This window comes from Quercus suber, unplaced genomic scaffold (genome assembly GCF_002906115.3).
Source record: "Quercus suber isolate HL8 unplaced genomic scaffold, Cork oak 2.0 scaffold_702, whole genome shotgun sequence".
Lineage (NCBI taxonomy): Eukaryota > Viridiplantae > Streptophyta > Magnoliopsida > Fagales > Fagaceae > Quercus > Quercus suber.
In genome coordinates, this window is record NW_027070143.1 from 48,354 (window position 1) to 64,076 (window position 15,723).

General features: G+C 37.0%; 2 protein-coding genes and 1 long non-coding RNA gene across 3 annotated transcripts; 1 reads left to right on the plus strand and 2 right to left on the minus strand.

Annotated features, from left to right (window-relative positions):
* Nucleotides 1-2,254: 2,254 nt before the first annotated feature.
* Nucleotides 2,255-3,028, minus strand: LOC136064525 (uncharacterized). Its single transcript, XM_065766386.1, has one exon. It carries the CDS (start codon nt 3,026-3,028, stop codon nt 2,255-2,257), a length of 774 nt encoding a protein of 257 aa, XP_065622458.1.
* A 5,879-nt stretch (nt 3,029-8,907) lies between these two features.
* LOC112019260 (receptor kinase-like protein Xa21) lies at nt 8,908-11,317 on the plus strand. Its single transcript, XM_065766387.1, has 3 exons — nt 8,908-10,210; nt 10,338-10,736; nt 11,310-11,317. Exons 1-3 carry the CDS (start codon nt 9,241-9,243, stop codon nt 11,315-11,317), a joined length of 1,377 nt encoding a protein of 458 aa, XP_065622459.1. The 5' UTR covers nt 8,908-9,240.
* A 1,516-nt stretch (nt 11,318-12,833) lies between these two features.
* Nucleotides 12,834-13,675, minus strand: LOC136064530 (uncharacterized). The gene is made up of 2 exons (XR_010626157.1): nt 13,372-13,675; nt 12,834-13,060 (listed from the first exon to the last, which is right to left on the minus strand). It is a non-coding gene; the product is annotated as an uncharacterized LOC136064530 (long non-coding RNA).
* Between the last annotated feature and the right edge of the window lie 2,048 nt (nt 13,676-15,723).

Genomic DNA, 15,723 nt, shown 5'->3' on the forward strand with positions numbered 1-15,723 from the left:
CCAGCAGCATCAGGATTACTCATTGCTTTTCTCAGGGGCTTATCCGTCAAGACTACGATGGTATGTGCCTGAAAGTATGGCTTAAGCTTTCGTGCCACTGTCACTAGTGCAAAAGTATGGCTTAAGTATTCGCTGCTTGCGAAATTGCTAAGTATAGGTAGAGTTCTTCCTCGAGTTTGGACGGGCTACGCAATGGCGGAGACGAAAGGTATTTCTTCAATTCTTCAAAGGCCTTCTGGAATTCGTTCGTCCATTTGAAGGATTTTCTTAAAGTGCGGAAGAATGGTAGACATTTATCCGTTGCTTTCGAGACAAGCCTGTTCAATGCTGCAATTTTACCATTCGAGCTTTGCACCTCTTTAACCGTCCTTGGCGGCTCTAACTCCATTATTACCCGTATCTTCTCTGGGTTAACCTCTATACCTCTTTGGGATACCATGAAACCTAAGATTTTCCTGTCGTAACTCCGAACGCGCACTTGTTCGGATTCAGCTTCATGTTGTATGAGCGGAGGGTATCGAACGTCTCTCGAAGGTCATCTAAATGATCATCTTTGCATAGGCTCTTTACTAACATGTCATCAACATAGACTTGCACGTTCCTCCCAATCTGGTGCGCGAACATTTTGTTCATTAGTTTTTAATACGTTGCTCCCGCATTCTTGAGCTCAAACGGCATCACCTTGTAACAAAAGAGTCTTTGGCTGGTGAAAAAGGAAGTTTTCTCTTAATCAGCCTCCTCCATCTTAATTTGATTGTAACCCGAAAAGGCATCCATGAAGCTGAGTAGCTGGTGTCTAGCCGTCGAGTCTACCAAGGTATCTATCCGAGGGAGTGGGTAGCTATCTTTCAGGCACGCTCTGTTGAGGTCCGTGAAATCGACACACATTCGTCACTTCTCATTGGCCTTCTTAACCATGACTACGTTTGCTAACCAGTCAGGGTAGTATACTTCTCGAATGAAGTCTGCTTCTAGTAGCTTCCTGACTTCTTCCGCTATTGCTTTGTCTCGCTCCTAAGCGAACACTCGCTTTTTCTGTCGGATGGATAAGGATGTGGGGTTCATATTTAGCTTCTGAACTATGACTGAGGGATCAATCCCGGGCAGGTCCTCGTGGCTCCGCGCAAATACATCTTGATTCATCCTAAGGAAAGCTGCAAGGGCTTGACATATCGGCTGGCTGGCCAACGTCTCCATCCTAGTCATCTGTTTAGGCCTTAATTCATCAAGGATTACCTCTTCCAACTTTTCAACCGGCTCCGCTATGGTCCGTTGCTCTTTTATACACATAGTCTGCTGGTGATTTTCCATCTCTAGCATGGCAACGTAGCATTCGCATGCGGCTATTTGGTCTCCTCACAACTCACCGACCCCATAATCCGTAGGGAACTTGATCATTAGGTGGTACGTTGATGTTGCCGCCTTCCACAAGTTAAGCATGGGTCGTCCGAGGATGGCATTATAAGCGGACGAGAAGTCAACCACAAGGAATGTCACATCCCCTGTGATCTGCTGAGGATAATCGCCCACCGTTACAGAGAGTGTGACTACGTCTAACGGGAATGTCCTTGTTCCTCCAAAACCAACCAATGAAGCGTTCGTTGGTATCAACCGTGCTTTGTCAATCCCTATTTGCTGGAATGCCGGGTAGTATAAGATGTCTACCGAGTTACCGTTGTCGACCAACACCCGGTGCAGATTGTAGTCTCCCACTCGTATGCTGATAACAAGCGCATCGTCGTGTGGGTGGTGAAGACATCATGCATCTTTTTCTGAAAACCCGATGATGGGGCACTCTTTCCGTGATATCTTTGGCGCGGAGCTTGTTAGCTAGATGTTTTGGACCATCTTAAGGTAAGTCTTTCGGGCCTTTCTGGACGATCCAGCAGTTGCTTCCCCCTCTACAATCATTTTTATGCCTCCAATTGGGGGTCTAAGGCGCTCATTATCCCATCGGTTTAGCTGCTCTTGACGAGGTAGATCCGTTCTTTCCTTGCTAACGAACTTCGGCAACTTTCCTTGTCTGATAAGGGCCTCTATCTGCTACTTTAAGTCGTAGCAATCAGCTGTGTTATGACCGTGGTCACGGTGGAAGCGGCAATACTTGTCTCTAGACCATTTGTTTGGATCTCCTTTCAGCTTTCCGGGGAAGGTTAAAGCCCCCTCATCCTTGATTTGCATAAGGACTTGGTCTATCGTGGCAGTTAACGGGGTGAAGCTTGTAAACCTCCCTCCCGGGGGCTTAAAGTGTCTTTCATCTCTTTTGTCTTCTGTTCTTGGCTTCTTTCGCCCTTGGTCCTGCCGTATTTCTTCCTGTCAAATCCCTTTTCCTAGGCTTTTCTTCCTGAGCCAGTAGTGCGTCTTCAGCATTCATGTACTTGGTGGCTCTGCAGAGGACTTCTGACATGGTCTTCGGGTTGTTCTTGTATAAAGAGAACAAAAACTTAGCCTTTCGGAAACCATTTGTGAAGGCTGCCACAAGTATCTTGTCGTCGGTTTCATCGATCGAGAGCGCTTCCTTATTGAAGCGGGTTATGTAAGATCTTAGCGTCTCGTCTTCTCGCTGTCTGATACTCATCAAGCATGCCATGGACTTCTTATACCTATGTCCCCCAATAAAGTATGTAGTAAACTGAGCGCTTAACTCCTTGAAAGTGCTGATGAAGTTCGGCATTAGTCGGCTGAACCATACCCTGGCAGGGCCCTTCAGCATTGTAGGGAAGGCCCTACACATGATTTCATTTGCTACCCCTTGAAGGTGCATCAAAGTCATGAAGGTCTCTAGGTGATCTAGAAGGTCCTTGACCCCGTTGTAACTATCTATGTGTGGCATGTGAAACTTATGTGGAAGGGGGAACGAATTGACGGGGGCAGCGAACGGTGAGTCAGTTTGATTGACTAGGTCGTCAAGGTCGCTGGACACTCGTTCCTTAAGGGCGTTTATCATCACTTCCATATGTTCCTTCATCACCTGCATCTCCGCGACAATAGGAGGCGGGGCCGTATCCATGAGGGATGAGAGGCTCATATTTTGCCATTCCGGTCTGCTTGGGGCGTTGCTACCTTCGAGCCCTTCTCGATCTCGTCGCACTACATTGGTACCTTCTTGGTCCTCCCTCTGATTAGTTGGTGCTGTGTTTTTCTAGCACAGTTGCTCTTCTAGATCGTGATTTTGTTTGGTGAGACGTTCTATAGTTGCGACAAGAGTTTGGACCTGTCTTTTGAGGGTAGTCGTGGGTGCTTCTTCTTCTTGGATGTCGTTGGTGGTTGCCATTAAGCGAGTGAGCACCATGCAACTCTTATGTCCGGGAAGCGATAATATGGCTTACAAATCGCAAGGAAGAGTCCCTACTTCCCACAAACGACACCAACTGATGATGCTGAAAAATCACCAATGAGTCACACGATACTCGCACACTCGAAACGTCACCTACACAACAAAGAGAGGAGGCCTACAGAGAGCACCGGTGTGGTGTCGGCCAAGTACCCTCCGAAGATCAAGTTAGAACTTCTTACAACTCTAGAGTGCTAGAAAGGGGTTAATTATGCGTACCTTAATTTGTGAGGGCATTGGGGCTTTTATAGCAGTCGAAGGTTAACCTTTTTTCCTTGGAGTTGAAGTCCTTTCCTTATAGGAATCCTCTTAAGTAGTTTTAAACGTGATGGACAAGTATTTTCCTTATAGAGAAGATCTCCATTAATGCGCGCAGCTTCCAGAATCCTCTTTGCTTCAGGATTCTATGGTGTGCGCCGCAAGTATTTCCTATCTGGGGTTTTCGGCTGCCACGTGGACAATTGATCCATCTGTGTTGTGTTCGTTCATGCTGGCTCTATCCACAACAGGTCTTGCACACAATGGATCTGTCCTTCATCGGCCCATGGATGAGGAATCGTCAGGCCCACTTCATGGGGACCCGTCAACCTATATTTTTCCTCTTCATATAGTATCCCAAATATGAATGGAATGTACGTGACTGGGGGTGATTGAGAAACAAGCTGTAAAGTCTTTTCATTTGGTATCATTCTCCTAGGACTAATACTCTAATAGCCAAAAGAACTTGTGACCTGGAAAAGCCTGACCAAGTATTGGACCGCCTACTGCATGTTTGGGCCAAGAAAGAATATAAACCCCAATGTTCTCTCTTCTCCGCAAAAGCCTGCAAGAAGACAGGGGTTATCATGCTGAAGATGGTATTGCAATTACAGAGTTGGGGATCTGCTGTTGCATTGAGTTTTTTTTTTCCACGGAACCGACATACTATGAAGGATCGATGTTGTTGAGCGTCTTGAAAGTTTAAATATTTTTCAACGTCTTGTTGATTCAAGACCTCACAAAAAGGGGCAAAATAAATATCATGACAATGGAATGCGAATAAGAAAAAGATAAGGTTTCATTGAGTTCAGTATGCGGCTTTCATATTGCTACTTTCAAACTTTACTAGTCACTGTTTAACTTCATCAGCATTTGTATTTACAAAACATAATTGCACCTGTGGATAGCGGGATCTGACAATTGTCACAGTTGTGTATATATTCAACTTTCTTGGAGTGACAAAAGCAGTTTGATATATATATATATATATATATATAATTTAGCTTCATTTTTTTAACCTTTTCTGGTCTAGATGGAAGTGGTAAGGTCAATATGATGTTGTTCTATTACGGCAAATTGAAGGTACTATGGAAAGAATTGAAAATTATTACAAATTTCATACTTTTTTATAAGTCATCTTTAGAATTTAAATGGGCCACCCAAAAAAAAAAAATAATAATAGTAAAGTATACCAAATCTTAATAATTTTATTATTTAAAAAAAAAAATCTAAAGATTCCAAATTTTTAATGGATGCTACATTGCTACATTTAACATGAGACATCTAAGTACAAAATTTGCGGGCCGAAGAAGTTAGTTTTACTAATAAACGCGAAATAAAAGCCCAAACTATCTGTGACAACTACTACTACGGAGCCACTAATGGATCAGGACCAAGGCCCCGCCTCCACTCCTTTCATATGTATATTTTTAATATATGTAGGTTGATTTTATAATTTGGGCCCAATAAATTACTCGGCCTTCCCAACAAAATCCTTAATCTCTTAAAAAAAACAAAACAAAACTTACCAATCGGAAAACAAAAGAAAAATAATCCCTACCACAAAAACTTTCCTATTTGGGAAAAAAAAAAAAAAAGAATTAGTACTTTTTTTTTTTAGCTCTTAAAAAATTTGGCAACAATGAGTTCCAAGTTAACTTAATCAATAAAATTTTTTATCGCCAAATAAAAAATCTAAGAGAAATCTTGAAAGCGTCTACGCCTCATTTGCTCTAAGTTGGACTTCATTCAATAGTGATTGAAGTTTGCTGAGTGACATGCTATTAAATTCCCATTAAAGCACCGTGTAGGATTGGACGCCGCCAACACCCCTCGCCTTAGCCTTCTGCATCCCGCGGTCATTGGTTGCCCTTGCCGTAGCCTAATTTAATTAGTTATCTCTCTCTCTCTCTCTACTAATTAGTAAAGGTAAGTGGTTTGGTCCTTGTGGGTTGTAACTTGATACTCTTACTAGTAACCAGTAAAGTAACTAAAGTTGATAATAGTTGTCTACTTGTTTTAAATTAATTGGTCAGATTGTTTTAAATGATCAATTGCGGAATATTTAATAAAGTTAGTTGTATTTTTTAATTTGTTGATAATTTGTTAATATTAAATGAATCTTTATTTGAATTTTCAATTTTTTATTTGTTATGTTTATACTTCCGCTCAATCAAAATCCTTGCTCTGTCTTTAGTTATTGTTTGTCACCCTAAGTTGCAACTCAAATTTAAGCAAACAAAATGACATTTCGGACAGCCTAAAGAATGACAAAATTCCAACCAACAAGAATGTCCGAAAAAAGTTCTCCAATTCACATCCCCTGTTTATAGGTGCGTTTAAGGAGGATAAACAGTAAGAATTCCCTTGTCATACATCTTTGCTACCCTGTCATACATTTGGACCACCATGAGTGTCACAAGAAACAAGTAAACTTTATTTTATTTTCAAAAAATACTATATCTACAATATTTTCACAATACTTTCATAAATAATTTTAAATGACAAATTGTTATTGACAAATATTGATGGATAAAAATATAATTTAAATGGTGAGTTTAAATTAGAACAAGTAATAACTTAACTTCTATCATTTGTTGTGAAAATATATAGCATTAACTAATGGCCATAGAATGTGACATCATAAACTAACATTTATGGGGTGTGTCAAATGGTGATAGATTTTTGCTTTGATACTCCACTTGGATGAGGCCAATCATGCACCTAATATGTGACATAAAAAACAAACATTTCGAGTGTATATACAATTGTGGCTTTTAGTCTGGCGTCAGACAACGACATTCTAATTAGTCCCATGGTTATTGGCTAAATATATTTGTGACTTCAGCGAGAAAAATACATCATGAAGCACTGAAGTTGATGTTCTTTCGCGACCCTAGTCCAACATATATGTAAACCTTTCTTTGTATGACATCAACCAAAAAGTTTAGACAAGAGTATGTGCTATCAGAGACTTTTGTGTTAGCCACTTATTGCTGTACACACTCTTCTCTCCCCATGCGACATCATCCATAAAAGGAGCTTCCAATTTTAATATAGGCATTGGAAGACCCATTTTCCACATCCTTTCAGATGCATGTCAATAATGTTATATATGTGGGTTCGTTCAAGTAAACTAGTATACATTGTAATGTACTCCTATATAATTATTGAAAGGATATCATATCAGTCCAGGACTGAGAGAGCCGTGGCAAAATTTCCTAAAATATATATGGTTCGGGCTTGCCTCCAATTAATAACTAGGGTATTTTTATCAGGTACCTATATCTAGTTTGGTGTGACTTAAGAAAATAAGTTACAATATAAATAAATAACTAAAAATTATAATCACCAAAATCACACTAAGGCAAAATATCAATCACACACAAAAATACAAAAATTTACGTGAAAAAACTCATTTTCTTTAAAGTAAAAAACCATGGAGCAAACATCATAAGAGTTTCTGGATGTATCTGGGCTTTGGGTTTGTGAATTAGCATGTAAGTATGAGAAGTTTTGTTTATTTTTATGATGTTTGTCTATGTTTTTTATGTAAATTAGCTCAAATTTGTCAAAGTTTGACAACACTTAACTTATTGGACATAAATGTTACAAGAATGTAAAGGAAACATGACAAATTGTAAGTTTTGTTGAGTCAAAAGGTGTATTTTCAAGTCCAAGAGAAAGACCCAAGTTTAGCTCAAGGAAAGAGAAGTTTTGACTTCTCAATAAGTATCTTGATCTATCAAGATAAGCTGTCGATCTACCAAAAATTACGATTTTAGTTTTGGATATGGTGCTTTTTACTTCAAGTTGGCTATACACTAAGTTTTATAACCCTAATAGAGAGCCTATATAGAGGCCCATTAAAGATGACTTTTAAAAATATTTAGAGAGAAAATGGTAACCTCCACCCATTCAACCTTTGGTTTCACAAGCAAATAGAGAAGAATGAATACGTTGTTGCTATTGCCATAAATACGTTTGTGCATCATCAGAAGCCGATGACATTTAGTGTGTCACCCTCACAAATCACGAATTTGAGGTTCATTGAGTCTACTTTGGTTGTCCTTGCAAATTAAAGTAAGTTCTCCTTTAGGATTCCTTGCTATTCTCATTATGGTTTCGTGTCCATAGACCTGTATCTACACAAGGCTAAATGGCTGATTTAGCTTTATTTAACTGCAAACTAATCATTTAGTGGTGTTAAGAGTACACACAGAGAAGCAACAGAGAAGCAACTGATCAAGACAAATGAAATGTCCAACGGCTAGTTCAACGGCTAGTTTATGGAACGGTGTCGTTCTATTTACAACTGAGAAGCAAAATTGTATTTAAATGAAACGCAGCGTTTAGGACTCATGAAACACTGCGTTTAGCCATTGCACAGATAGCAGCACTGCGTGGTGATGATCATCAAGTCAGTTAGGCAGTTAGAGTTAGTTAATTAGTTCCATGATTCAAGGAATTAGTTCCGGGATTCAAGGAACCTGATCTGGGAGCTACCAAGTCTCTGTAATCTATATATATTGTAAATGTGTATGCAATAGATCAATCAAGCAATTATCTTTTCTCTCCAGAATTCATTTCTCTATCTTCATCTCTATCTCTTCTCTCTGAACTATCTTTTCTTATTCATTCTTTCTTTCTTTGTTAGTTCATTGCTTTCCACAGAGTGTTTCATAGTGTGAACACCATTGTAGGATCTTTCAAACTGTAGTAAGATTCTTTTCAAGNAGGTTGCGAAGATTGGCCCTGTCTAATAACTCCTTCCAAGGGAAAATTCCTGCAAACCTTTCCTATTGCTCCAAACTTATATATCTTGAAGTTTCTAAAAATAACCTTTCGGGGTCAATCCCAAAGAAGCTTGCTTCTTTGTCAAAGCTGGTGTTTCTTCTTTTTCGCAACAACAATCTCACAGGAGAAATCCCATCTTACATTGGAAACTCTAGCTCTTTACAAATTTTATCTGCAGTCCATAATGTCTTGGGAGGACACATTCCAGATGCCTTGGGTCAATTGAGAAGCTTAGACACACTTGGACTGATGGGAAACGAACTCTCTGGTTTGGTCCCTCCATCTTTATATAATCTTTCGTCTATTGTTACTTTGTCATTCGCTAGAAATGATATTAGTGGAAGCCTTCCTGCAAACTTATTCCTCACCCTCCCTCATCTCCCAAGTGATATTGGTAATCTTCAAAAGTTACAATGATTTTCTTCGAGTAACAATAGGCTCTCAGGAAGGTTACCAATTATCCTTGGAAACTTATCATTGTTAAATGAACTGTCCTTAAATAATAACAAATTGCAAGGAACTATCCCATCAAGTATAGAAAAGTGCCAAAATTTGTTGTTTCTAGATCTTTCTCAAAACAATCTCAATGGCACCATTCCAAAGCAACTCTTTGCAATTTCTATGCTGTCAATTAGACTCAATTTAGCACAAAACTTTTTCGTAGGATCACTACCATCAGAAGTCGGCAAGTTAGTCCATTTAGCAATGTTGAACTTATCTGAGAACAAGTTGTCTAGTAAAATTCCAAGCAGACTAGGCTCTTGCACAAGCCTTGAGTACCTTTATGTGGAGGGTAATTTATTTCAAGGAGAAATTCCAACATCTTTAGTTCTTTGAGAGGTATTCAAGTCATGGATCTTTCTCGGAATAACTTCTCTAGTCAAATTCCAAATTTCTTGGAAAAACTCTCCCTCAAGAATTTGAATTTATCCTTCAATGATTTTCAGGGAGAGGTTCCAACAAAAGGAGTGTTTGCAAATGCTAGCTCAATATCAGTTGTCGACAATATCAGGATTTGTGGGGGCATATCAGAACTCATGTTGCCTAGCTGGTTAACTAAAAAAGAGAAGAAAACGAAGTGGTCTCTCACACTCACAATTGTAATCTCAGTGGCATGTGTGCTCCTTGTAGTTGCCACAATGTCTTTTTTCTTATTTTATTGGCGCAAAAATATAAGAAAAGATGAGTCTTCAAGATCTACCTTGAGAAAGTCGCTTTTGAAAGTGTCTTACCAAATGCTTCTCAAAGCAATAGATGGGTTCTCATTAACAAATTTGATTGGTGCGGGTAGTTTTGGTTCAGTGTACAAAGGCATCCTTGGGGAAGATGGGTCAATTGTTGCAGTCAAGGTACTAAATCTTCAACGTCAAGGAGCTCTTAGGAGCTTCATCTCTGAGTTTGACGCCTTGAAAAATATTCGTCACCGGAATCTTGTGAAGATAAAAACTTCCTGCTCAAGTGTGGATTTTCAAGGAAATGATTTTAAGGCTCTAGTTTATGAGTTCATGCCAAATGGAAGTCTAGAAAAATGGTTACATATGGATTTGGAAACAAATACCGAGCAAGCAGAGATACAAAATTTGAACCTTCTTCAAAGAACAAACATTGCCATTGATGTTGCATATGCACTCGATTACCTACACCACCATTGCCAAGTGCCAGTTGTTCATTGTGATCTAAAGCCAAGTAACATTCTTTTTGATTATGATATGACAGCTTATGTTGGAGATTTTGGGCTTGCAAAACTTCTTTCAGAACTTACAATTCCAAAACAAAGCAGCTCAATTGGAATAAGGGGAACAATCGGGTACACTCCTCCAGGTAACAAAAATTTACTGGTCTTTTAATTGTTAATATATGCTTTCCCACATTAACCATGATTACATTAATTTTAGATCCCTAATTGTCATGTGAATGTATTATTTATGTCAAATATCTTGAATGATAGAGTACAGTCTAGGAAGTGAGGTGTCAACCAAAGGGGATGTTTACAGCTATGGAATCCTATTGTTAGAGATGATAACAGGAAAGAGGCCCACAGATCACATGTTTGAGGGAGGCTTTAGCCTTCACCATTATGCTAGCATGGCCTTGCCTAATTGTGTAATGGAGATTGCTGACTCAAAGCTTTTAAATAATGTTGATGAAGTGATTGATAATCATAATTTTAGCCCTACAAATAGAAAAGAGGAGTGTTTGATATCCATGGTCAAGGTTGGAGTGGCGTGCTCTGTGGATTTGCCACAAGAACGATGGGACATTAGCAAGGCCATTTCTGAGCTGCATTTGGTCAGGGACATTCTTCTTGGCTCTAGGAGTAAATGCAACTTGTTTGACTACATGGAAGGTAAAAAAATCGAACAAAAGGGGCTTCTGCCATTTTCGGACAAATTATATAGAGAAATGCCCCTATTTCCAAACTAAATAGGGAAATGCCTCTCTTTTAAAACTTGATTTTTGATAAATTGAGTTAGGCCATATAGTGGCGTTTTTAAGAAACCTATAGTGACATTTTTTTTAACTCGACTTCATTGAAACCGAGTTATAGGCAATGAAATCGACCTATAGTGGCGTTTTTTTTACCTATAACTTGATTTCTTTGAAGTCGAGTTAAAAAAGGTCACTATAGGTTTTTAAAATGTCACTATAAGTCCTTAAAATGTTACTATAGGCTCCTTAAAACGCCACTTAGGGCTTCAAAAATTTTTTTTTTTCTAACTCGATTTATCAAAAATCGAGTTTTAAAAGAGAGGCATTTCCCTATTTAGTTTGAGAAGGAAGACATTTCCCTATATAATTTGCCCAAAAAGGGCAGAAGCCCATTTTGTCCGTAAAAAATCATAGTTTTCACCCTCTTAATGTTGGTATTAATTAAATAATTTACTTACTTTGCTATTTTCCTCTTTATGTTGTATCGCAGGCCCATAAGGTCTACAATCCTTCAAAGTTTTACAATGGATGGAGAGATTATTCTGGCATGCTAGATAAGCATGGTCGTGGTTTATTGCATAAGGAATGCTCTGCATGTTTCTTATACCTTGTCTTATATTTGTGTTTTATACATTTGTGAGTAACTCAAAATAATTTCCCTCAAACTTGTATCTATGTTTAATTCTGTTGATATTATGCTTTGAAAATTAACCATTTAATTTAATTTGTAGTTGTAATATATTCAAGCAAATAATAAGATGTATTTCCCACTTACTACCAATTCCTCGTCAATACATTTTTTTTCAAAGGTCGAGGTTAAATAATAGAAGGATGGATGATTTGTTTATATTAATGCAAATCACATATATCCATGCTATGGTTACCCATATCAGTTGCACTATATTTTCACTGAGAAATGTTACACTATATTTTCACAATAAATTTTAAATGACAGATTGTTATTAGTTGATATTGGTGAGTAAAAAAATAATTTAAATGGCGGTTTCAAATTAGAACTAGTAACAACTTACCACATAAGATTTTGTTGTAAAAATATTGCGAAAAAATGTTATAGACACAACACTTCTCATTAAAAAAACATATATAATTATTAATGTTGTTTGGAATTTGTAAAATATATACATTAGGAATGAATGAAGAAATGTTAAAAAAAGAATAAAGAAATAATATTTTAATAGGATAGAGAAAAATATAGAGAGTCTGTTGGAAAGTGTGTTTGAAAAAGTAAGTAGGTAAAAGGAAAAAGTTACTATTCATTCTCCAAACAGTATATAAATTTAGAGAGATTGCTAAAGATGCTCTTAACCACGCTTAGCCAACCAACAAGTGAGTCATGTACAAAGTACACATTTCAGCTTCTTAAAGTAGTTTAAAACCTAATGCTACAATCAAGTTTGTAGCCAAAGCTTTTTCATTGATTAAAATAGGTTGTTATTCACATAAACTTTACCTAACCTGTTGATGAGAATGTGCCATGTTCCTCTCAAACCAATTCTCCCAAAACATAGTAGTAGGAAATTAAACTAAGATTTTATATCTATCTTTTTTTGTATATAATTTATTAATAAGCTTATTTTTCATTGAGTATTAAAGTGGACCAAACAGAGAAAGAACAAGAAAAGTTCTTGATTAGGCTTGAATCAATGACAATTGATATGCCTTGATTCAAGCCACTAAGTGGTTCTTAAACATGTGCAAAATGTGAAACATATCTTAACATTGTGTTTAGTTCCTCTTAAGATAATCGATTGAACAAGCTTTTCAATGCCAATAATAACTAGTAACACTTAAGAGTCCATTTGAAAATAGCTTATTTACCTGAAATTGAAAACTTTTTACTAAAAATACTGTAGATAAAGATAAAAACTAACTAAAATAATACGATATGATTCATGAATAGTACTAAAAAGTGCATTGAAACCTATGAATAGTAGCCAAAATAAGCTAAATATTGGCTTTAAACTCTAATCCCAAATGTATCCTAAGAGCTTACTTTCAGGCTCTCTGCATGGAAGGCAGAATTGGCGAGTTTTCGCATCTTTGCCCATTTTTCACCTTCAGATGTCACAAGCCCATCTCCTAAGAGCTTCTTTATAAAACCTTCAGTCGTCTTTGGCTTCGGGAACGCGTTGTCTCTATTATTCAGTATCTCTTTGATAAGCTCTGGTTCTGTTACGACCATTTGAGCTTCAGGACCGTTCCATTGAAGAAAATTCTTCCCTGGACCAAACCAAAAAAAAGGCAAGAAAATGAAAAATGACCAAATTTAGTAAAATTCAGCATAAACATAGTTGAAAATATATAGTCTTTATGCCGTGTATTGTGCCTCTGATACTAATAGTAATATGTACTCATAATACTCATAATATGTACATATTGGGATAGATTTTCATATACTCATAAATAAAAAAAAATAAAAGAAAATTTGAGAAAGCCATACTTCAAATTGAGTCAGGAGAACAACTTGATTAGGGAAAGAAAAACAACACAAAATCCTAATTCAACTACTAATTTGCATAATTTTTTTTTACCATATTTGTTGATCCATGAGTGAATATGAGGATGAACTCTGGACACTATGTCATGTGATAAATCCATAGGCCGGCTCATGGCTTCTTTTTTCATGTTCAAAATTTCCTTGGTGCTTCCATGGAAGGATCTGTAGGAAGGACCTTTGATTCCCTGTGAACCCATTAGAAACTGCATGCGAATTGGAGTCCAACATAGTTTGAGAAGGACCCGGATGAGAGCTAAGAGAAAGTATAGACACACAGAGCTTGAAACGCAGATTACAAGGATTCCAATAGCACCCATTTTTTTTCCCCTTTCAACGAAACTTTGTGGATATTTATGCATAAGTCAACTCTTGTTAAGTTTCAAATAGTGTGGGTCCCGCTTAATATAAAAATTGAAGGGTTGAGAAATTATTAAACAAGGTACCATTATGAGTTTTTATTTTTTATTTATTCAAAGTTGTTTTAAAAAAATAGATTAAAATTAATATGATTTTAATTTATATTTTTAATACATGTATATTATAGCATCAATAAATGAGAATGTAGTTGCAAGTGAGGCTCACTACTTTATTTCAAAAAATTGTTTTGACTTTAATGAACCACTTTAAGAAGGTATTATAATTTTATTTTATTTGTAAATTTACATTCCATTTACAATAGAATATGATGTTTATATTATAAACTCTTGGTTTAATATAGCACTAATGGATGACAATGTAGATGCAAGTGAGACTCATCAATTTGTTCCAATAAATTGTTTTGACTTAAATGAATTGTCTCAAGAAGATATTATTATTTTCATTTTATTTGTAATATATAATTCATATTATATGATGTTAATTATTTTTTTAATTTTTTTTTAATATAGCACAAGTTGATGATGATTTGATTGTAAGTGAGATTCATGGAAGTGTTTCAAAGAATTGTGTTGAATTAAATGAGCTTCCAAATGATGGAAAAAATAGTAATACTTATGGAGAGGAAGTAATTGATTGGAATGAATGTCCAATAGATGAAATGGGGTTATTGAAGAACATGAAGATATAAATTCAATAGAAAATGAGTTTAAACCTTTTGTTGGTCAATGTTTTCCTAGTGAAGAAGAAGCTTTCATTTTCTATAGAAACTATGCAAATTGATATGGTTTTACAATTCGAAAAGGTCGTATTGAGAAAAAAAAATAAAAAGGAGAAAAAATAGCTACTTGTGATTTCTTTTGTCATTGACAAGGTAAACAACTATTAAAAATAGTAGATCCATCTAAGGAGCAACGAAATATGAAGTCTTTAAAATGTGGATGTAAAGCTCATCTAAGTATTATTTTACGAAAGTTATTTGATATTTTTCTTCAAGAATGACTTGTCACTAAGTTTGTTATAGACCACAATCATGATTTGTTCTCTCCTTCGGAAGTGCGATTTCTTCAAGCCAATCGAGTTATCACTATAGATGATGAAAAACACATTTTCTTATTGCAAGAAGCTGGACTTTCAATTCGAGAGGTAATGTGTGTTATGGAACTTAAGAGGCATTTGAAACATGGACAACTTCCATTTTTTCAAAGGGATATTCATAATCTTTATGTGAAAATGAGAAGGAAGAATGCAAAGAATGATGCCATGGATTTCCTACAATTTTGCAAAGTTGCTAAAGAAGAGAAATCTATGTTTCAATATGCATTTACAACTGATGAAGAAAATAAGTTGGAGCATATTTTTTGGTCACCTACTCATTGTTTTGATTGGCACCAAAAATATGGAGATGTGTTTATTTATTTATTTATTTTATACTACTTATAAGTTGTCAATTCGGTCCATGAGTTGGCGTACACTGGTAGCAGGTTTCCCAGTCAGAGACTTCCTCAAACCATGCTTCGTAGGTAAGCCGACCTTGAAAGTCTTGATGGCCACATCGTTAAAGTCACCATCTATCTCATTGAACATCTCACAGTATCTGTCTAAATACGTTTTCAGCGTCTCTTCTTCTTACATGGCCATAGACAATAGGGATTCTAAGGGCCAAGGAATCCTGCTGCATGTAATAAAGTGAGATCCAAATGCTTGAGTGAGTTCCTTAAAGGAATCAATGGAACTTGCTCCCAAGCCATCAAACCACCTCATTTCCACGGGCCTTAAATTGAAGGGGAACACCTTGCACATTAGGCCTTCATTTTTGGAGTGCACGGCCATCCTTTGGTTGAAGTGGCTCACATGCTTCACAGGGTCTGTTTGACCATTGTACATGGTGAACGTTGGTTGAGTAAACTGCCGAGGAAGTCTCCCTTCCTCAATTCTGCGCGTGAAAGGTGACCTAGAAATTTGGTTGAGCGCTCTGCTTATCGTGTCATTTCCCAAGCCTTTGGAAAAC

Coding starts and splice junctions, on each gene's coding strand:
- LOC136064525 (XM_065766386.1), bottom strand. CDS start 3,028: ATGAGCCTCTCATCCCTCATGGATACGGCCCCGCCTCCTATTGTCGCG.
- LOC112019260 (XM_065766387.1), top strand. CDS start 9,241: ATGGATCTTTCTCGGAATAACTTCTCTAGTCAAATTCCAAATTTCTTG. Junction 10,211..10,337: donor AATCGGGTACACTCCTCCAG/GTAACAAAAATT, acceptor CTTGAATGATAG/AGTACAGTCTAGGAAGTGAG.